General features: G+C 42.1%; 1 protein-coding gene across 1 annotated transcript in view; it reads right to left on the reverse strand.

The window, feature by feature from the left end:
- Positions 1-22,826, reverse strand: part of si:ch1073-396h14.1 (disintegrin and metalloproteinase domain-containing protein 10) — a 71,023-nt gene that overhangs the window by 38,719 nt on the left and 9,478 nt on the right. Inside the window, exons 5-8 of the mRNA XM_014148673.3 lie at positions 14,762-14,847; positions 13,106-13,228; positions 4,114-4,206; positions 3,725-3,893 (exon numbers count right to left, since the gene is read on the reverse strand). Of these exons, the coding sequence (XP_014004148.1) occupies positions 3,725-3,893; positions 4,114-4,206; positions 13,106-13,228; positions 14,762-14,847 (471 nt within the window). The remainder of the gene's footprint in view (positions 1-3,724; positions 3,894-4,113; positions 4,207-13,105; positions 13,229-14,761; positions 14,848-22,826) is intronic.

A 22,826-nucleotide genomic window follows, 5' to 3' on the forward strand; every position in this document is an offset into this window, starting at 1 on the left:
GAATTTTCATCTGTATTTTTTGTAGCTGTCTACATACCACCACAGACTGATGCTGGCACTCAGACAACACTCAATGAGCTGTATTCCACCATAAGCAAACAGGAAAACCCTCACATAAAGGCGCCGCTCCTAGTGGCCTGGGACTTTAATGCAGGGAAACTTAAATCGGTCTTACCAAATTTCTATCAGCATGTTAAATGTACAACCAGAGGGAAAAAAACTTTGGACCACCATTACTTCACACACAGAGACGCATGCAAAGCTCTCCCTCGCCCTCCATTTGGAAAATCTGACCATAATTCTATCCTCCTGATTCCTGCTTACAAGCAAAAATTAAAGCAGAGAGCAGTGACTCGATCAATAAAAAAAGTGGTCAGATGAAGCAGATGCTAAGCTACAGGACTGTTTTGCTAGCACAGACTGGAATATGTTCCGGGATTCCTCTGATGGCATTGAGGAGTACACCACATCAGTTATTGGCTTCATCAATAAGTGCATCGATGACGTCGTCCCCACAGTAACCATACGAACATACCCTAACCAGAAGCCATGGATTTACAAGCAAAATCCACTCTGAGCTGAAGGCTAGAGCTGCCGCTTTCAAGGAGCGGGACTCTAGCCCGAAAGCTTATAAGAAATACCGCTATGCCATCCGACGAACCACCAAACAGGCAAAGCATCAATACAGGACTAAGATCGTATCGTACTACACCGGCTCTGACGCTTGTCGGATGTTGCAGGGCTTGCAAACCATTACAGACTACAAAAGGAAGTACAGCCGAGAGCTGCCCAGTGACACGATCCTACCAGACAAGCTAAACTACTTCTATGCTCGCTTCGAGGCAATTAACACTGAAACATGCATGAGAGCACCAGCTGTTCCGGAGGACTGTGTGATCACGCTCTCCGCAGCCAATGTGAGTAAGACCTTTAAACAGGTCAACATTCACAAGGCCGCAGGGCCAGACGGATTACCAGGACGTGTACTGCGAGCATGTGCTGACCAACTGGCAAGTGTCTTCACTGACATTTTCAATCTCTCCCTGTCCGAGTCTGTAATACCAACATGTTTCAAGCAGACCAACATAGTCCCTGTGCCCAATAACACTAAGGTAACCTGCCTAAATGATTATCGACCCATAGCACTCATGCCTGTAGCCATGAAGTGCTTTGAAAGGCTGGTCATGGCTCACATCAACACCATTATCCCAGAAACCCTAGACCCACTCCAATTTGCATACCGCCCTAACAGTTCCACAGATGATGCAATCTCTATTGTACTCCACACTGCCCTTTCCCACATGGACAGGATGAACACCTATGTGAGAATGCTATTCATTGACTACAGCTCTGAAATTCAACACCATAGTGCTCTCAAAGCTCATCAATAAGCTAAGGACCCTGGGACTAAACACCTCCCTCTGCAACTGGATCCTGGACTTCCTGACGGGCAGCCCCCAGGTGGCAAGGGTAGGTAACAACACACCCGCCACACTGATCCTCAACACGGGGGCCCCTCAGGGGTGTGTGCTCCGTCCCCTCCTGGACTCCCTGTTCACTCATGACTGCACGGTCAGGCACGACTCCAACACCAGCATTAAGTTTACCGATGACACAACAGTGGTAGGCCTGATCACCGACAACGAAGAAACATCCTATAGGAAGGAGGTCAGAGACCTAGCAGTGTGGTTCCAGAACAACAACCTCTTACTCAACATGATCAAGAAAAAGGAGATGATTTTGGACTACTGGAAAAAGAGGACCAGGCATGCCCCCATTCTCATCGACGGGGCTGTAATGGAGCAGGTTGAGAGGTTCAAGTTTCTTGGTGTCCACATCACCAACAAACTAACATGGTCCAAGCACACCAAGACAGTCGTGAAGAGGGCACGACAAAACCTATTCCCCCTCAGGAGACTGAAAAGATTTGGCATGAGTCCTCAAAAAGTTATACAGCTGCACCATCGAGAGCATCCTGACTGGTTGCATCACTGCCTGGTATGGCAACTGCTCGGCCTCCAACCGCAAGGCGCTACAGTGGGTATTGCGTACGGCCCAGTACATCACTGGGGCAAATCTTCCTGCCACCCAGGACCTCTGTACCAGGCTGTGTCAGAGGAAGGCCCTAAAAATTGTCAAAGACTCCAGCCACCCTAGTCATAGACTGTTCTCTCTGCTACCGCACGGCAAGCGGTACCGGAGGCTTCTAAACAGCTTCTACCCCCAAGCCATAAGATTCCTGAACTATTTACACCCCCCCCCCCCCCCCCCGTCTTTTACACTGCTGCTACCTGTTGTGATCATCTACGCATACACTTTAATAACTCTACCTACATGTACATATTACCTTGACTAACCGGTGCCCCCGCACATTGACTCTGTACCAGTACTGCCCTGTATATAGTCTCGCTATTGTTATTTTACTGCTGCTCGTTAATTACGTGTTACTTTTATTTCTTATTCTTATTGTATTCGGCACATATGACTAATAAAATTTGATTTGATGTGATGATTTGCAGTCACTAAATCATGATGATCAAAATTTATCTACTGGGATTTTTAAAAGACAGACTAACTTTCTGTTTTGCCTGCTTGGACTCAGGAGATAAGTATGCTTGTGTTAATCTTTTTGCAGGCACATTTTTTACCGTATAATATAGTTTTGATGAATGTATTTATGTTTTGAGAAGGCAACTACAATTACTGTTTTGCAAAAGGCCACAGAGTTCGGTGTCTTGTGGACAATTGTTTTTTTAAATCGATCACATTGTTACAAAAAATGGTTGTACGCAATTGAGAAAAAACTGTAAGCAGCAAAAGTCTAGGTGGTGAAGTGATGCGACCGGACCGTGCGAGTCCTTCTACAGTGATGTGAGTCTGATTTCAGTCTGGTGCAAGGCAGTGTGTGTGTATGTGTGTGTGTATGTGTGTGTATGTGTGTGTGTGTGTGTGTGTGTGTGTTTTGCTTTGCTCATAGTGCCCTCATTCCCTTCAGGGTTCAGCGGGTTCAACAGGGTTTATAGAACCATAAAGGGGGAGGGGGAGAGAGGAGGTCGCATAGGACGCATGAAAGTCTCTCTCTCACTCCCCTCTGATCAGCCAATCAAAGGCGGCCCAGCTAACGATGTGATGGAAACACCCAAGGTGCTCCACCCCCTGTGGAAACAGGGCCCCCCTTCCTCACATACAACAATAATAAAACAGAGAAGGCTTTGTCACATTGTCCCTAGAATGGCAGCACTGTGTGTTTCATTGATGACATTCCTGATGTGTTTTGTAAAGATTAATTGTTTCCGTAAAACACTTTACCCATAAAACCTGGGGTATTTAAACAGGTTGAGTTAGGTAAAATAAGACGCATATCAGATGTGGAAAGGTCCCGTGTGGCTCAGTTGGTAGAGCATGGTGTTTGCAACGCCAGGGTTGTGGGTTCGATTCCCACGGGGGACCGGTATGTAAAAAAAAAAAAAAAAATGAAATGTATGCATTCACTACTGTAAGTCGCTCTGGATAAGAGCGTCTACTGAAATGGAAATGTCAGATGAGATTTTGGCTTCTAGAGAAGACATTGGACACGCGGCTGTGATTGAGGCGCAGTCAAAGTTCAGGAATGTGTGGGTTTGTATGTGTGTGCAATGCGGTAGTGTTTAGGACGGTAGCGGGGCTGTTTTTATGCTTGTGTCCGTGTGTGTGTCTCTATTGCTTTCCAGAACCTGCCTCTCACCTGTCTTGCCCTCCCAGGCCAGCCCCAGCACTCCACTGTAGTCCCTGTTGGTCAGCAGGTAGGACAGACAGTAGTTTCCCCAGTTACTCTCAGAGAACAGACTGAGCAGCTTCTCTGGGCCGAGGAAGGGCCGATTCAAGGGGTTGGTCTCGTCCTCCTCTCTCATGACCTACAGGAGACACGCATTATTTCTATAATAGCTCTTCCCAAAATCACCCATAAAGGAGCCTTTGAGTCCAAGAAGGAGAGAAAGAAAGGGAAAACATAACTAGTTGCTAGCTTAGCTTGATTAACTTAGGGGTAATCATACTGTAGTATCAGCACATCTAAAGTGGATAAGCCTTGAAACACGGAACATTGCAGCCATTGTGAATGAGTGGAGTTCTTACACTGAGTGATTTCACTTTGAAGTTGATTAGCTTGAGACCGTCAAAGTCGGCCTTGTCATAAATATCATTCACCGCTCTCACGTAGGAGGCAACCTAGGACAGGAGGACACAGAGACAAAAGAGGGAGAAGATTCTCATAAAACAGCTCACAGTGTTGTATACACTGCTTCTCTATAGAGGACATTCTACTTCGCTGCTTGAGGAGAGTCATTGCAGAACAGTGGATATGGCATTAATACAATTCATAATCTACTCCACAAAGCTATTTAATCCACTGTATTTTCAGTGTGGGTGGGAGACTGGTGACATTGTACCCTGCATACCTTACACATGCTAACCAGTCACATGCTAACCAGTTCCTACAGAACATAGTATAGAATCCCTTTTCTTCTGCAAACAACAACGACGCACAGTGTGAACTTTCCATAAATATTTATGCTTCGGAGTGAGGAGACAGCAGCCTCGTCTCTGTCCTGTGAGAATGGGGTCGGTCACCAGTGACAACAAGAGCCATATTTACACGCAGATGACATCAGTGCATCATTTACAATGCTTGTTTTAAAAATAAAGACATCCAGTGGCCACAACAAGCGCCATGGAAAACATAAATCGTCACGAGTGGAAAGAATCTGGCTAGGTCAGGAGAGGTGAGAAGACAGGAGCAGATGGCGTGGCTGCCATGTGCCATTAAAGCTGGCAGGGACATCACATTCACTTACTGAGTGACAGACCTGAGTTCAGAGTATTTGTTATTTAAATACAATGTTCTGTGTAATTGTTTATTCTAAAAAAACACAGCCAAAACAAGTACTTTTATTTGAGTATTTAAATGGTTATTTGGTCAACTAAATTGTATTTGCAAGTATTTTCAAATACTTATTTCAAATACTATTTTCAAATACCTGGGTTAAATGCATGGGAGTGTATTTGAGTCAGTGTATTTTTGCATTTTCAAATACTTTCCAAGTGCATTCCCAAATACATTCCAATATTCAACTACTTGTTTTTCATATAAAGGTTATCTGAATACTTGTTCTTAAATGTATTGAAAAGTGATTGAAGTGCCTGAAATAGTATTTGAACCCAGATCTGCTGAGCGGACGTCCTATTTCCTCTGGACTGGAATGGTCCTGTGTGACTTCATAGCAGAGGTGGTCAGACCTTCGCAAACCTAGTTTACTCCAAAGATAAACTACGCATAGGCCTAGTAGTTTTTCATACAGTATAGTGTACAGCATCCCAGCAAGTAGGCAAGCAGTGTTGGACAGGCAGGCTGGTTGGCGGAAGGTCACGTTGAGCCTTTGACCCAATCGGTCCACCAGTTATGCCAGAGTTCACTACATGTCTATGGGACTGGACCTGTGTCATGGGCATGGAGGCTCAAAGTCACACTACTCACTACTGGTGTCAAAGACTTGGCTGCAGCCATCTTGGCAGCCCCTGCTGCCATAGTAACAGTGCTGGGCATGGCCATGGTGTTACTACATACCGATGGGTGTAGCTGGCACAGAAGAGATAGAAGGCATCCAAATGGCACTTAAACCTGTGTTGATATGCCCTCAGCATTGGGTTAATTTAGCCATGTGGGGTAGTTAGAGCTTACGACTCGCACACACTCTTGGCACCTATGTCACCCTGACAGCTCTCTCCTAATCCTTCCCAGTGTAATGCCACAGCAGCTGTGTGGTCAAGAGAGGAGAGGGCTTTGAAGTTGGCATAGAGGTGTTTTTCTGCAGGCACTGACTGCATAACCACCACCAAATACGAAGACTCTGGCCTTTTACAAAAGTTTAACATAAAGAGCGAATGAATTGACTCATATTGTACATACCAAATGGAATTTCAATGTGTCTCCTTAATAATCTGTTTAATCCAGTCATCTGACTGAATAGCAGCATTGAATTGTTGTTGACATTTATATTTTATTAAATCTAATTCATCCTGATAACATGAAATACTATTAGGATTAGGGCTATAGCGGTCATGACATTTTGTCAGCCAGTAACTGTCATGCAAATAACTGCTGGTCTCACGGTAATTGACTGTTAATGAACATAAACACATTTATCATCTCCAGGCTTCCACGCATAGCCTGCAAACCACTAATGTGAACCTTTTGGAACACCTACATTTAAGAAATGCTGCCGTTTTAAGCATGTTCTCTGCAGTTCTACACATTTTGCCATGGAGAAGAGATACTTATTCGCAGTTTTAAAGCAAGTTTTTTTCAGTTCTACACATTTTGCCATGGGGTGGAGTTACAGTGCATTTTTGCAATTTTATAACACTTCATGCAATTCCACTCATTTTGAGAGAACAATTTATGTTTGGAAGCTAATTACCTGCAATTCTACACATTTTGCCATAGGGTGGAGAGAAATGTTTGCAGTTTTAAAGATAATTTCTTACAATTCTACACATTTTGCCATGACTTAGGCCATGTTAATGATATCTGAGTGAGATTGAGGGCACCTGCCCTGAGTGCTCGGTCAATATTCAGACATGATTACTACAAGTTTAGATAATTGGCTAGACTAACTTACCAATCATGGCGGGGTGGTCCAAAATAGAGGAGGGTTGTTCTAAGTTTTAATTTTGCTTTGGGGAGGGCTGTGTGTTTTTTATATTGGACACAGGGGAGGAGAGTGTGTTTTTTCTCTGGTTTGCATTAGCCCTTTTGCAGGTTTTACTGTATAATTTCTTCCGTCCTTTCCAAATTTCCTCATATGCTTGCATGTGCCACCCCTATATCAAGGTGTTTTGGTACATCCCTTATGCACTTCGCTTTTCCGTGCGCTAACTTTTACTATTCTAACTTTTGATGTTATTGATCAGAAATTGTTATTGAAGAAACTCACTTGCTATGGCTTTACATCACCTGCAATCACATGGTTGGTTAGTTATTTATCCAATAGAACACAGAGAGTGTTCTTCAATGGAAGCTTCTCTAACTGTCACACGCTGATCTGTTTCACCTGTCTTTGTGCTTGTCTCCACCCCTCTCCAGGCATGGCACATCTTCCCCATTATCGCCAGTGTCTTTATACCTGTGTTCGTTTTGTTCGTTTTGTTCGTCAAGAGAGTCGGACACTTGTCGGGTGAGTCGGGCACCTGTCGGGCGTTTCTCGCTCAGTGTTCCCTCATCATCGAGCTGCAGCCCTCCTCCTTCCCCTCAGACAGCTCTAAGATAGCGTACCTCATCACGCTGATGTCCGGGAGGGCTCTCGCCTGGGCTACAGCAGTATGGGAACAACAGTCGGCCGTATGCTTCAGTCTGGAGGAGTTCGTGATGGAGGTGAAGAACGTTTTCAATGATCCATTGTCCAGGAGAGAGGCTGCCCGGAAGTTACTCCAGCTTTGGCAAGACTCCCGCAGTGTGGCAGACTATGCGGTGGATTTACGCACGTTGGCAGCTGAGAGTATGCATGTCAATCTCTCCTGGCTAAAAGTAGAGGAGAGATCGACTTCATCATTACTTGTATTTGCGAGAAGTATTGACATGTTGAATACACCGAGCTGTCTGTTTAAACTACTAGCACACAGCTCAGACACCCATGCATACACCACAAGACATGCCACCAGAGGTCTCTTCACAGTCCACATGTCCAGAACAGACTATGTGAGACTCACAGTACTACATAGAGCCATGACTACATGGAACTCTATTCCACATCAAGTAACTCATGCAAGCAGTAAAATCTGATTTAAAATAACAGATAAAAATACACCTTATGCGAACTGTGAAGACACACACAGGCACAGACACACGCATACACACACACGATAACATACGCACTATAAACACACATAGATTTTGTGTTGTAGATATGTGGTAGTAGAGTAGCTGCCTGAGGGCACACACTTAATGTGTTGTGACATCTGTTGTGAAATGTAATGTAATGTTGTTGTTTTTATTGTATATAACTGCTTTAATTTTGCTGGACCCCAGGAAGAGCAACTAATGTGGATCCATAATAAATGCAAATACATGTATTATGTATTGTAAAGATTTGAAAAGAATAATAGTCTTCTGAATTAAGGGCAGGAACTAGGCTGAAATGACATTTTTGTATCTACCTATCAATTTTCAGATTTGTTGGTATTTTGGCCCATTATGTTAGTATTTTCAAAAAGTAAACATAAAAATGTCAAAATATTGAGGAAAATATATTTTTTCTTTAGTTTATCATTCTCCCGTCATAAAAATTGCATTAATTTTAACCACTTTAAAATTGACATACATCCATAATTTCAAAGCTCACTACATGTAAAAGTCCATTTCATAGAGAATGTAACAAACTGAACAATATGTTATAACTTTGAAGAGATGGTGATTGGATCTAAAAAGATGTTTAGCATTTGGTAGTATAAATTCAGTGTACCATTTCCCAAAAGTCAGACTCTTCCCAGACACCAATTAATTTTCGTCAGCTTCAGAAGCGTCTAAATTCACCAAATATTGTGTGGTTATATTCTTGAGACTTGCCCAGAGAGAATTGTTGATATTATACAACATTACTTTTTCTTTTTAATAAAAAAATGCATTTCACATATGTATTTACTATTTTACAGATAGAAAGAGGAAAAAAATATTTATCCACAATCTGAGTTAAGTCTGGTCCAGGAGTGTTTTAACAAAATTACATCAAAATATTTAGGATAACTTAATCCAATGTCCCGATGTTACAGATTTAGTTTTTTCCATTTATGCTTTGAGGCTGGACTTGCGGCACGTATAGCTCGTTAGCACGTTGGAAGCACCATTTGGTGTCACCTCATTAGTCAATATGTGCTGCACCTGTGCTGGTTTCCATCTCGTTAGTGGGAAGGTGTTTCACCTGTGCTGGCCCAGGTGCTATTTAAGAGTGACTGGCCCAGTGTTCCAGTTGTCTTGAGAGATGTGGAAGGTCAACAGTATTATTTGGCTTTCCCTATTTGAATTCTAGAAAGACAATCCTTTATCTGATCTTCCCTGTTTTCATTTTTCTCCACTTTTTGGTTTGTTTCCTGTTAAGTTTGGTGGGGGGGTTTCTTTTGTTTGCTCTTCTTAGGCAAATTTAGTGGCCGGTAATGGTCAGTGGTGTGTATTCATGGATGCCAAGGGAAACCAGGCTTCCCCCAAAAAATCACCAAGAAAAAACAACAAAATAACTTTGTTTCTCTCTCTGTTTCATAATTTTACTTCAATTCGCAAGAGGCTGAATGTATCTCGCAGGAGAAGACACCCGAGCAAGTGAAACAGTGGCCCTTTGTCTCTCTACGTGTAGGCCATATATCTGATGCTGTCTGGTACAAATTAGTTTGACATTGTTGCCGCCCGTAGCTTTGAATGCAAGGGAAGCCAGCAAGCATTTGGGCTCTCTTGACAAAAAAAGTATACAAAATTAGCCAATCAGGTTTAAGCTAAACTGAGTGTGCTCAACTGTGAATGGTCCTGGACACCAAAAAAAGTGTCAAGGGAAGCCAGCTTGGATTTGGCGTCTCTCCTATCAAATCGCATTGAGAGCATACGAGAGCACCAGCTGTTCTGGATGACTGTGTGATAATGCGCTCGGTAGCCAATGTGAGCAAGACCTTTAAACAGGTCAACATTCACAAAGCCATGGGGCCAGATGGATTACCAGGACGTGTACTCAAGGCATGGACCAACTGGCAAGTGTCTTCACTGACATTTTCAACCTCTCCCTGACTGAGTCTGCAGTACTTACATGTTTCAAGCATACCACCATAGTCCTTGTGCCCAAGGAAACAAAGGTAACCTGCCTAAATGATTACCGTCTCGTATCATGCAGATCGGTCGCCATGAAGTGCTTTGAAAGGCTGGTCATGGCTCACATCAACAGCATCCTCCCGGATACCCTAGACCTACTCCAATTCGCATACCGCCCCAACAGATCCACAGATGATGCAATATCAATCGCACTCCACACTGCCCTTTCCCACATGGACAAAAGGAACACCTATGTGAGAATGCTGTTCATTGACTACAGCTCATGGTTCAACACCATAGTAACCACAAAGCTCATCACTGAGCTAAGGACCCAGGGACTAAACACCTCCCTCTGCAACGGGATCCTGGACTTCCTGATGGGCCGCCCCCAGGTGGTAAGGGTAGGCAACAACACGTCTGCCACGGTGATCCTCAACATAGGGCCCTTCAGGGGTGTGAACTTAGTCCCCTCCTGTACTCCCTGTTCACCCACGACTGCATGGCCAAACACGACTCCAAAAAAATCATTAAGTTTGCTGATGACACAACAGCGGTAGGCCTGATCACCGACAACGATGAGACAGTCTATATGGAGGAGGTCAGAGACCTGGCAGTGTGGTACCAGGACAACAACCTCTCCCTCAGTGTGAGCAAGACAAAGGAGCTGATCGTGGACTACAGGAAAAGGAGCTGATCGTGGACTACAGGAAAAGGCGGGCGAACAGGCCACCATTAACATCGACAGGGCTGTAGTGGAGCGGGTCGAGAGTTTCAAGTTCCTTGCTGTCCACATCACCAACGAATTATCATGGTCCAAACACACCAAGACAGTCGTGATGAGGGCACGACAAAACCTTTTCCCCCTCAGGAGACTGAAAAGATTTGGCATCGGTCCCCAGATCCTCAAAAAGTTCTACAGCTCCACCATCAAGAGCATCCTGACCGGTTGCATCACCGCCTGTTATGGCAACTGCTCGGCATCTGACTAAGGCGCTACAGAGGGTAGTGCGTACAGCCCAGTACATCACTTGGGCCAAGCTTCCTGCCATCCAGGACCTAATAGGCGGTGTCCGAGAAAAGCCCATAAAATTGTCAGACTCCAGTCACCCAAGTCATAGACTGTTTTCTCTACTACCGCACGGCAAGCGGTACCAGAGCGCCGAGTCTAGGACCAAAAGGCTCCTTAACAGCTACCCCCAAGCCATAAGACTGCTGAACATGAATAAAATGGCCACTGGACTATTACATTGACCCCCCCCCTCCCCTCCCCCCATTTGTTTTGTACACTGCTGCTACTTGCTGTTTATTATTTATGCATAGTCACTTCACCCCCACCTACATGTACAAACTACCTCAACTAACCTGTACCCCCACACACTGACTCGGTACCGGTAACCCCTGTATATAGCCTCATTATTGTTATGTATTTGTTACTTTTTATAATTTTTTTATTACTTTAGTTTATTTGGTAAATATTTTCTTAGCTCTTCTTGAACTGCACTGGGCTTGTAAGTAAGCATTTCATGGTAAGGTCTACACTTTGTTGTATTCGGCGCATGTGACAAATAAAGTTGATACGTCATTGACAGAAACAACTTGAATTTTTGCATCTCGTTGTATTGTCCTCTGGTCTCTGGCTAGCTAGCTAGCTAGCTAGCTAAAATTGTCCCTTTCCTAAATTAGCCATGGATGGACATATGGATTTGGACTTGTGGTTTTACTTAATTCTCCGTTCTGGCCAATGATTACAGTATAACGGCGAATTCTGATCCAACCATTAATTCATACATTGTTGTGCCCCTGGCCTGAGAGAATGGAAGTTCAATATGTAGCTAGATGTAAAAGGATAATGTTAACTAGCTAACGTTGCCCATGAAAGGAAGTTAGGCTAGCGAGCAAGCATTTTAGCCAGGTAGCCTAGAACAAAAAATAAAAGCGTTTACTGTATGACGGAGTGATAGACCGTTTCGTCAACATGAAAGAGAGGATGGCATTGGCATTTCTCTACAAGTACGGCGAGTCAACATGTTTTTAGCGTGCACACACACACACACACACAAATCAGAACCATGGACAGCCACATCATATTTAGCTTACATTGATTGGAGTAAATTGTTTATGGAGTCTTTTAGTTGTCAATGTATTAGACTAAGCAGAGGTGATTTGATTCTGTTGAAGTTGAATTGGTGCTGGATTAGTGGAGGCAGCCCCTGTTTCTTTGTGACTTGCAGTAACTCTGTGGTTCTAAATCAATAGTTGTTTAGTGGTCTGAAAATGTTGGAAACATTAACTTGCTTGACCATGCTGCTGTTCATGTAACTGTCTGTTATATGCTATATGCTTTGTGGACTTCACCAGACAGAGGTTGCTATCCAATTTTGTGATAAAACAAAGTGTGGTTGAATTTATTCTGCCACTGTGACTTCTTATTGTCTCAGCCTTTAGGGCTATATATCACAGTCTCAAGGCATATGAATTAACAGGTTATAGAGCAAACAACGCAATTATCACAACACAGGTTGTAATATGGCTTTTTTGGGGGGGGGGGGCATCCCCTATTAGGGTGTGGTGCATGACTGTAAATTACATGTTTGACAGACAGTTCAGATCCAAAAGATCTAGAGTTATCAAGTTAGAACAATTCAGAGCAATAAGTGCGACAACAACAAACCGTAACATCCTGATAAGAAGTTCTGATAGACGATTTAAATATGCTGGACAATAGCTAAACCAAATGACTAAACGGCAAGAGAAAATGACCCAAAACAAGTCAGTGAACTTTTGTCCAGATGTGTCCAATATTGAGTAGCATCTCCAGTTCTGAATGCGATTTCCGAGAACAAAGTTAGTAAATAGAGCGGACAGGATTACTGAGGGAACTGAGGGAAATCATGATGCATTATCTCTGACATACCAATGTTACATAATGACTGCATCAAGCATGCTAGGATTTCAAAAGTACTGCATGTTCTCTGGGTCCTGAAACATAGAACAGGTCATTTTTGGCAGACACCCTGGTCCCCGACCCTTCCCATCGAAGGAACTCACAAATGGCACGCGGAAAGGGCGGGGGTTGGTTATCCGTCCAAAAATACAATAAAACTCTCCATTCCATAAATGGAAATTTGGGGTACAAACTTCAGAAAGTAGTATTTGGCCACTGGACTGAAAGGACAGGCATAAGAAGGCCCCTTACATACCCACAGACATGGATCATTTATTTTAAAAGGCATCCAATATCATACAGACCATCTATTTGGCTTTTTTCTTACGACCAGTCACCTGAGCCACAACAGCCTCGACACTCTTGAACTTCCTGTAGTAGAAGTGGTCAGCATGGAGATGGAGTAGACAGCTGGTTTTAGACTGGTTCAATGTTCTCTTCGACCTGGACACTGGAACTTCCTGTGAATGTCACATGAGACAGTAGTCACTAGCGATAGACATGATCAAAATGGCAAAATAGGAAGCTAGTCAAAACCATTCATGAGTTATTTAGTTTTATGGCCTTTTGCATTCTCACACGACCACAAATGTGTGGTTATTCACCAATAACGCACACCCTGTTGGGTAAAGCTAAGGTTTGTGGTTAAAATCCAATTTTCATCCTTTCTAGCATGACCACATAGACAGAGTGTGACCTCAGGGCCAGTCACCTGTGGGAAAGTGTCTGAGGGAGTGTGAACAGGGTCGGCAGGATGGAAAGTTCCTCAGGCAAAAACATCTGCTTGATACATTTTATAGCTAATCTCAAAATAAAGGAAATTCTGTATGTTTCCAAACAAGTGGCTATAAATAAATAACTATACATGATGTTCTGTACATGTTCAATTGTCCCTGTATCCATTGTTGATCAAGATGTAGGGACCACAAACCAATTAGCCTCACGTCTCAGAGACAATGGCCTGCCTGCCTACAATAGATTGAGGAAATACGTGGAGCTGGCACGCAAAGCCATGCAGGCTGTTTATTGAATCAGTTCACAGGGTAGCTTATTATGGCGCTAAAGAACAATATATATACTCAACAAAAATATAAACGTGACATGCAAACATTCCTAAGATGTTACTGAGTTACAGTTCATATGAGGAAATCAGTCAATTGAAATAAATTAATCCTAATCTATGGATTTCACATGACTGGGAATAAAGATTTGCATCTGTTGGTCACACGTACAGTACCTTTAAAGAAATGGGCCTCACAACGGGCCTCAGGATCTCGTCACGGTAGTTCTGTGCATTCAAATTGCCATCGATAAAATGCAATTGTGTTCGTTGGTCATAGTTTATGCCTGCCCATACCATAACCCCACTGTCACCTTGTGGCGCTCTGTTTACAATGTTGGCATCAGCAAACCGCTTGCCCACAGGATGCTGTACAGGTACGCTGTGTCTGCGGTAGTGAAGCCGGTAGGACGTACTGCCAAATTCTCTAAAACAACGTTTTGGTTGCTTATGGTAGAGAAATTAACATTAAAATCTCTGGCAACAGCTCTGTTGGACATTCCTGCAGTCAGCATCCCAAATGCACGCTCCCTCAACTTGAGACATTTGTGGCGTTGTGTTGTATGACATAAGTGAACATTTTAGAGTGGCCTTTTATGGTGCACCTGTATAATGTCATGATGTTTAATCAGCACCTGTCAGGTGGATTGATTATCTTGGCAAAGGAGAAATGCTCACTAACAGGGATATAAACACATTTGTGCACAACATTTGAGGGAAATAAGCTTTTTGTGTCTATGGAACATTTCTGGGATCTTTTAGTTAGTTCTGGTTATCAAAGGGTTCAGAAGCCAATTACAATTATGGTTTCACAGATGAGAAAATGGTCAGCAAGATTGAGGACAAAAACAGAAAGTAGGACAGGGAGGTGTCTCTTTTCAGGTGTACTTAGTGTGTGTGTGTGTGTATGTATGAGATGTCTGGCCTGGACTACCTGATTGGGTCTGAGGCTTTGGGCAAGGCGCTGCAGACGTTCTGCACCACAGAACCCGTCACGACTGCTTCCCATGGGAGGAACATCTGTAGGTGGATAAACACACACACATATGTAAACACACCCTGGAAAAGCACACACATAGTGTCCTCAGCAAGTATTCAAACCCCTTGAATTTTTCCAATTTTGTTGTTATAGCCCGAAATGTAAAAGGGAGTCAATTTAGATTTTTGTGTCACTGGCCTACACACAATATCCCGTAATGTCAAAGTGGTATATTATCATTACTTCTTTTTTAAATAAAAAAATAGAAGCTAAAATGTCTTGAGTCAATAAATATTCAACCCTAAAAACATAATTCCACATTGACATTATGGGGTATCGTGAAGGCAAGTGATCAAAATAAATTAAATTCAGGATGTAACACAAAATGTGGAAAAAGTCAAGAGGTGTGAATACTTTCTGAAGGGACTGTATTTTCAAGCATAGTGGTGGCTGCATCATGTTATGGGTATGCTTGAAATCATTAAGGACTGGGAGGTTTTTCAGGATAAAAAATGAACAGAATGGAGCTCGGCACATGCAAAATCCTAGTGGAAAACCTGGTTCAGTCTGCTCTCCACCAGACACTGGGAGATGAATGCACCTTTCAGAGATGAATGCACCTTTCAGCAGGACAATAACCAAAAACACAAGGCCAAATCTACACTGGAGTTGCATACCAAGAAGACAGTGAATGTTCATGAGTGGACAAGTTACAGTTTTGAATTAAAATCGCTTGAAAATCTATGGCAAGACTTGAAAATGGTTATATTTATATATTTCTGTATTTCCTTTAAAAAATATATACATTTCTAAAAATAGGTTTACACTGTCATTATGGGGTATTGTGTTTAGATGGGTGAAAAAAAAATGTATGTAATCCATTTTGAATTCAGGCTGTAACAACAAAATGTGGAATAAGTCAAGGGGTATGAAAACTTTCTAAAGGCACTGTACGTTAACATATACTAACTACTGTCTAAATACATGAACACATGCACAAATACACAGTAACAAGATGGTGCCGGAGGTGAGGGCTGCCGTCTTATCGGCTCTTAACCAACCATGCTATTTGTTTGTTTTTTTGTGTTGTACTTGTCCTCTTTCTCAGTTGTGCACAGGGGTCTCCCACTCCTCTTTCTATTCTGGTTAGAACCAGTTTGCGCTGTTCTGTGAAGGGAGTAGTACACAGCGTTGTATGAGATCTTCAGTTTCTGTGCAAATTTCTCGAAAGGAAATGCCTTCAATTCTCGAAACAAGAATAGACTGACGAGTTTCAAAAGAAAGTTCTTTGTTTCTGGCCATTTTGAGCCTGTCATCGAACCCACAAATGCTGATGCTCCAGATACTCAACTAGTCCAAAGAAAGCCAGTTTTATTGCTTCTTTAATCATCCTCACAACAGTTTTCAGCTGTGCTAACATAATTGCAAAAGGGTTTTCTAATGATCAATTAGCCTTTTAAAATGATAAACTTGGATTAGCTAACACAACGTGCCATTGGAACACAGGAGTGATGGTTGCTGATAATGGGCCTCTGTACGCCTATGTAGATATTCCATTAAAAATCAGCCGTTTCCAGCAACAATAGTCACTTACAACATTAACAATGTCTACACTGTTTTCTGATCAATTTGATGTTAATTTAATGAACAAAAAAATGTGCTTTTCTATTAAAACAAGGACATTTCTAAGTGACCCCAAACTTTTGAATGGTAGTGTATATGAATGCAACTGACAATGTATTAAAGCCATTGGACGCAGTTTATCATAGCACACTATGCTTTATTAGAGGCGTCAGGTTCAGTTCACATCACTGCATTCTGTATCAGAAAGTAGGCTGGCCCTCCCTGAGGTTTCGTAGATTGATGCATTGCACAATTTTTGTTTCTAAAGCCCTCTTACACAAACTTCCACCGGACCTTACTTCACTGTGAACCTACAGACGTACAAGCTAATTTACCCGGTCTTAGTGATTGCTAACTCTGTAGATCCCTTCAATCTCCACTGAGTTAGGTAAATCTGCTTTAGTATTTTTGCACCTTAGTTGTGTAATAATCTCATACTATATGAAATTGAATGTTTTGGTAAGGAAAACTTTGAAAACGGATTATCATATGAGATGTATTTGAACTTGGAGGACTGAGGATGAAATCCTGAACAAAACACACAAAATACATAACATTTTAAGAAAAACATTGTTTTTCCAGCAATACGCTGGCTTCAGAAATTATTCCCCTTGACATTTTTCACATTTTGTTGTTACAGCCTGAGTTAAAAATGGATTAAATTCAGCTTTTCTTGTCACTGGTCTACACACAATACTCCATAATGTCAAAGGGGATTATTTTTTACAAATTAATTAAAAATGAAAAGCTGTAATGTCTTGGGTCAATAAGTATTCCACCCCTTTGTTATGGCAAGCCTAAATACGTTCAGGAGGGAAAATGTGCTTAATAAGTCATAAATTGCATGGACTCACTGTGTGCAATAATAGTGTTTAACATGATTTTTGAATGACTACCTCATCTCTGTACCTGTAAACATACAATTATCTGTAAGGTCCCTCAGTCGAGCAGCGAATTTCAAACACAGATTCAATCACAAAGACAAGGGAGGATTTCCAATGCCTTGCTAAGAAGGGCACCTGTTGGTAGGTGGGTAAAAAACAAACAGACATTGCATATCCCTTTGAGCATGGTGAAGTTATTAATTGCACTTTGGATGGTGTATCAATACACCCAGTCACTACAAAGTTATATGCGTCATTCCTCACGCAGTTGCCGAAGAGGAAGGAAACCACTCAGGGATTTCGCCATGAGGCCAATCGTGACTTCAAAACAGTTACAGAGTTTAATGGCTGTGATAGGAGAAAACTGAGGATGGATCAAGAACAGTGTATTGTGAACTCCACAATACTAACCTAATTGACAGAGTGAAAAGAAGAAGCCTGTACAGAATAAAAATATTCCAAAACATGCAACAAGACACTAAAGTAATACTGCAAGAAATGTGTCAAAAAAAAAAAAAATTGGCCTGAATACAAAGTGTTATGTTTGGGGAAAATCCAACATAACACATTACTGAGTACCACTCTCCATATTTTTAAGCATAGTTGTGGCTACATCATGTTATGGGTATGCTTGTAATCATTAAGGACTGGGGAGTTTTTCAGGATAAAGAAAATGGAATGGAGCTAAGCACAGGTCAAATCCTAGAGGAAAGCCTGGTTCAGTCTGCTTTCCATGAGACACTGGGAGATTAATTCACCTTTCAATAGGACAATAACCTAAAGCACAAGGCCAAATCTACACTGGAGTTGCTTACCAAGAAGACAATGAATGTTCCTTAGTGGCCGAGTTACAGTTTGGACTTAAATCTACTCTAAAATCTATCCCAAGATGTGAACATGGTTGTCTAGCAATGATCAACAACCAATTTGACAGAGATATAAGAATTTTGAAAATTAATAATGGGCAAATGTTGCACAATCCAGGTGTGGAAAACTCGTAGAGACTTTCCCAGGAAGACTCACAGCTGTAATGCTGCCAAAGGTATTTCTACAAAGTATTGACTCAGGGGTGTTAATACTACTGTTAATTTGATATTTCTGTACTACATTTTCAATTTTTAGCTAACATTTCTAAAAACATGTTTTCACTTTGTCATTCTGGGGTACTGTGTGTAGATGGCTAAGAAAATACATCTATGTAATCCATTTTGAGTCAGGCTGTAACACAACTACATTTGGAATAAGTCAAGGGCTATGAATACTTTCTGAAGGCACTGTACAGTGCATTCGGAAAGTATTCAGATCCCTCAACATTTTCTACATTTTGTTTCGTTACAGCCTTATTCTAAAATTGATAAAATAGTTTTCCCCCCTCACCAATCTACACACAATACCCCATAATGGCAAAGCAAAAACAGGTTTGTAGAACTTTTTGCAAATGTATAAAAATAAAAAAAAGTTAATATCACATTTACATAAGTATTTAGACCCTTTACTCAGTACTTTGTTTAAGTAGCTTTGGCAGTGATTACAGCCTCGAGTCTTCTTGGGTATGACACTACAAGCTTGGCACACCTGTATTTAGGGAGTTTCTGCCATCCTTCTCTGTAGATCCTCTCAAGCTCTGTCAGGTTGGATGGGGAGCGTTACTGCACAGCTATTTTCAGGTCTCTCCAGAGATGTTCGATCAGGTTCATGTCCGGGCTCTTGCTGGGCTGCTCAAGGGCATTCAGAGACTTGGTGAACCTTCACACCAGTCTGAGATACTGAGCACTCTGGAGCAGGTTTTCATTAAGGATCTCTGTACCTTGCTCCATTCATCTTTCCCTCGATCCTGACTAGTCTCCCAGTCCCTGCCGCTGAAAAACATCCCCACAACATGATGCTGCCACCACCATGCTTCACTGTAGGGATGGTGCCAGGTTTCCTCCAGAAGTGATACTTGGCATTCAGGCCAAATAGTTAAATCTTGGATTCATCAGACCAGATAATATTCCTTTAGGTGCCTTTTGGCAAACTCCAAGCAGGCTGTCATGTGCCTTTTACTGAGGAGTGGCTTCTGTCTGGCCACTCTACCATAAAGACCTGAATTGGTCGAGTGCTGCAGAGATGGTTGTCCTTCTGGAATGTTCTCCCATCTCCACAGAGGAACTCTGGACCAAGGCCCTGGACCAAGGCCCCCATGACCAAGGCCCTTCTCCCCCGATTGTTCAGTTTGGCAGGGGGCCAGCTCTAGGAAGAGTCTTGGTGGTTCCAAACTTCATTCATTTAAGAATGATGGAGGCCACTGTGTTCTTGGGGACCTTCAATGCTGCAGAAATGTTTTGGTACCCTTCCCCAGATCTGTTCCTTGACATAATCCTGTCTCAGTGTTCTGCGGACAATTCCTTCGACCTCATGGCTTGGTTTTTTCTCTGACATGCACTGTCAACTGTGGGACCTCATATAGACAGGTGTGTGCCTTTCCAAATCATGTCCAATCAATTGAATCTACCACAGGTGGACTCCAATCAAGTTGTAGAAACATCTGAAAGATGATCAATGGAAACAGGATGCACCTGAGCTCAATTTAATAGCAAAGGGTCTGAATACTTACGTAAATAAGGTATCTGTTTTTTATTTTTAATACATTTGTGTGAAGTATTGTGTGAAGATTGATGAGGAAGACAAATAATTTAATCAATTTTAGAATAAGGCTATAACTTAACAAAATGTGGAAAATGTCAAGGGGTCTGAATACCTTCTGAATGCACTGTATGTATTAACCAAAATAATATAGACATAGGTTCACATTAGCAAATATTCAAGTGATGCTACTGTATCTTCCTACAATATTTACACACAATAGGATCCACTGTGGCACACGGTGGCTTGTAGCTTCCCACAGATCTTTATATCCACGCACCAGACACCATAAACGTTGTGGAGATGTTGGTGGATATTCCCAAAAACGTCATTGCTGTTCCTTGACCTTATCAACAAGGTATTCCTCAATGGCAGTGGAGACCATCATGACCTAATATCAAACCATGTGGGTCTTTTTACGTAAAATAATGCCAATGAAGTAATTTCATAACATAGCCTAACATTGGTATAACAATGCATGCTTTATGACTTCTGTCTCCAACTATACATTTCAGTACATCCCCCAGCAAAACCAGATTTTGGGCATTATTCAATAGCAAACCCCCATGACCTCACCTAAACACATCAGAGAGAACAGAACCACTTTAGCTTGAGAGAACTGACTGTTCCAATTAAATCAATGCTTACACATTGGCATCAGCTTCAATATTATAGAACCAACTCAGTGGCCTTGTGGCTAGAGCTTCTTCGGGATCGGTGTCCCTTCCACGGGACGGTTGAGCTAATGTAGGCTAATGAGATTAGCATGAGGTTGTAAGTAACAAGAACATTTCCTAGGACATAGTCATATCTGATATTGGCAGAAAGCTTAAATTCTTGTTAATCTAACTGCACTGTCCAATTTACAGTAGCTATTACAGTGAAATAATACCATGCTAGGATAGTGCACAATTTTGAACATAAAGTTATTAATAAACAAATTAGGCACATTTGGGCAGTATTGATACAACATTTTGAACAGAAATTCAATGGTTCATTGGATAAGTCTAAAACTTTGCACGTGCACTGCTGCCATCTAGTGGCCAAAATGTAAATTGCACCTGGGCTGGAATATTACCGTATAGCCTTTCTCTTGCATTTCAAAGATTATGGTATAAAAAAATACAAAAGAACGGTTGTTTTTTTTCTTTGTATTAATCTTTTACCAGATCTATTGTGTTATACTCTACAACATTCCTTTCACATTTACACAAACTTCAAAGTGTTTCCTTTCAAATGGTACCAAGAATATGCATATCCTTGCTTCAGGGCCTGAGCTACAGGCAGTTAGATTTGGGTATGTCATTTTAGGCGAAAATTGAAAAAAAGGGGGCGGATCCTTAAGAGGATCTATAGAGTGCCCACCCTGATATTGAAATGGGTTGAGTCATACCAAAGACAAAACATTTTTTACCCGATGCTTCTCTTCTTGGCACCCAGCATTATAGAGATGAATAGGGGGTAAGGCCCTGCGATAGACTAGCGTCCAGTCCAGGGGTTGTACTTATATATCAAGCTGCCCCACACTACAGAATCAGGAGATAGGTTCCTGCCCTATTGGCTGTTCTGGCTCAGACTAGGCTTGTTGAAGTCAAATTAAATATTATATAATAATGTCATGTCATAACAATAATCACTTTCACTTTTGATTTCCTGGAATAAATATGCCATGTTACTGAATCAATCAGGTAATGTTTCTTTGACTAATTGACAACCTAGATTGGAGGGCTGACAGGAAGACCTGATGGTTGAACCGGGGAGGGCAGAGAAAACACTGCGGTCATGCTGCCGCCTTGGCGGCTCCTGTCTTGATCAAACTCTCAGAGAAACATCACGTGATTGGGTCACACCATTCTGCTGAGGCACTTATGGCCAATGAGAATCAGCCATTTGGCTCTATAGATGGTAGCAGTGGGGGTGTTGGATTTGGGGGGGGGTGTAAATGCCGGCCGTTGACCCATTTACAGAAATATTTCCAGACCTGTGCCATGTGCTCCTTGAGCCTCAGAGCTGGATAGTTGGGCTCTCTCTTAAGTATGCACGCCTGGGAAGACAAAAGTAAGCAATTGCTGCAGAGTTTCTAGACCGTGCAGCCAAACTCTTAAACAAGGGATAAGTTATTTGCCAACTTAAATAACTAAACCTGATCTGTCTGACTGCAGTAGAGTTCATTTAATTAAATACCCCATACATACAGTACCTTTGGAAAGTATTCAGACCCCTTGACTTTTCCAAATGTTGTTATGGTACAGCCTTATTCTAAAATTGATTAAATTGTTTTTTTCCCTCATCAATTTACACACAATACCCCATAATGACAAAGCAAATACAGGTTTGTAGACATTTTTGCTAATTTATTAAAAATAAAAAATGGAAATATTACATAAGTATCAGACCATTTACTCAGTACTTTGATAAAGCACCTTTGGTGGCATTTACAGCCTTAAGTCTTCTTGGGTATGACGCTACAAGCTTGGCACACCTGTTTTTGGCGAGTTTCTCCCATTCTTTTCTGCAGATCCTCTCAAGCTCTGTCAGGTTGGATGGGGAGCGTTGCTGCACAGCTATTTTCAGGTATCTCCAGAGATGTTCAATCAGGTTCAAGTCTGGGCTCTGGCTGGGACGCTCAAGGACATTCAGAGACTTGTCCTGAAGCCACTCCTGTGTTGTCTTGGCTGTGTGCTTAGGGTCGTTGTCCTGTTGGAAGGTGAACCTTCACCTCAGTCTGAGGACCTGAGCGCTCTGGAACAGGTTTTCTTTAAGGATCTCTCTGTACTCGATCCTGTTTAGTCTCCCAGTCCCTGCAGCTGAAAACATCTCACACAGCATGATGCTGCCATTACCATGCTTCACTGTAGGGATGGTGCCAGGTTTCCTCCAGACGTGAC

This window comes from Salmo salar, chromosome 16 (assembly GCF_965601325.2).
Source record: "Salmo salar chromosome 16, fSalSal1, whole genome shotgun sequence".
Taxonomy (NCBI): Eukaryota; Metazoa; Chordata; class Actinopteri; order Salmoniformes; family Salmonidae; genus Salmo; species Salmo salar.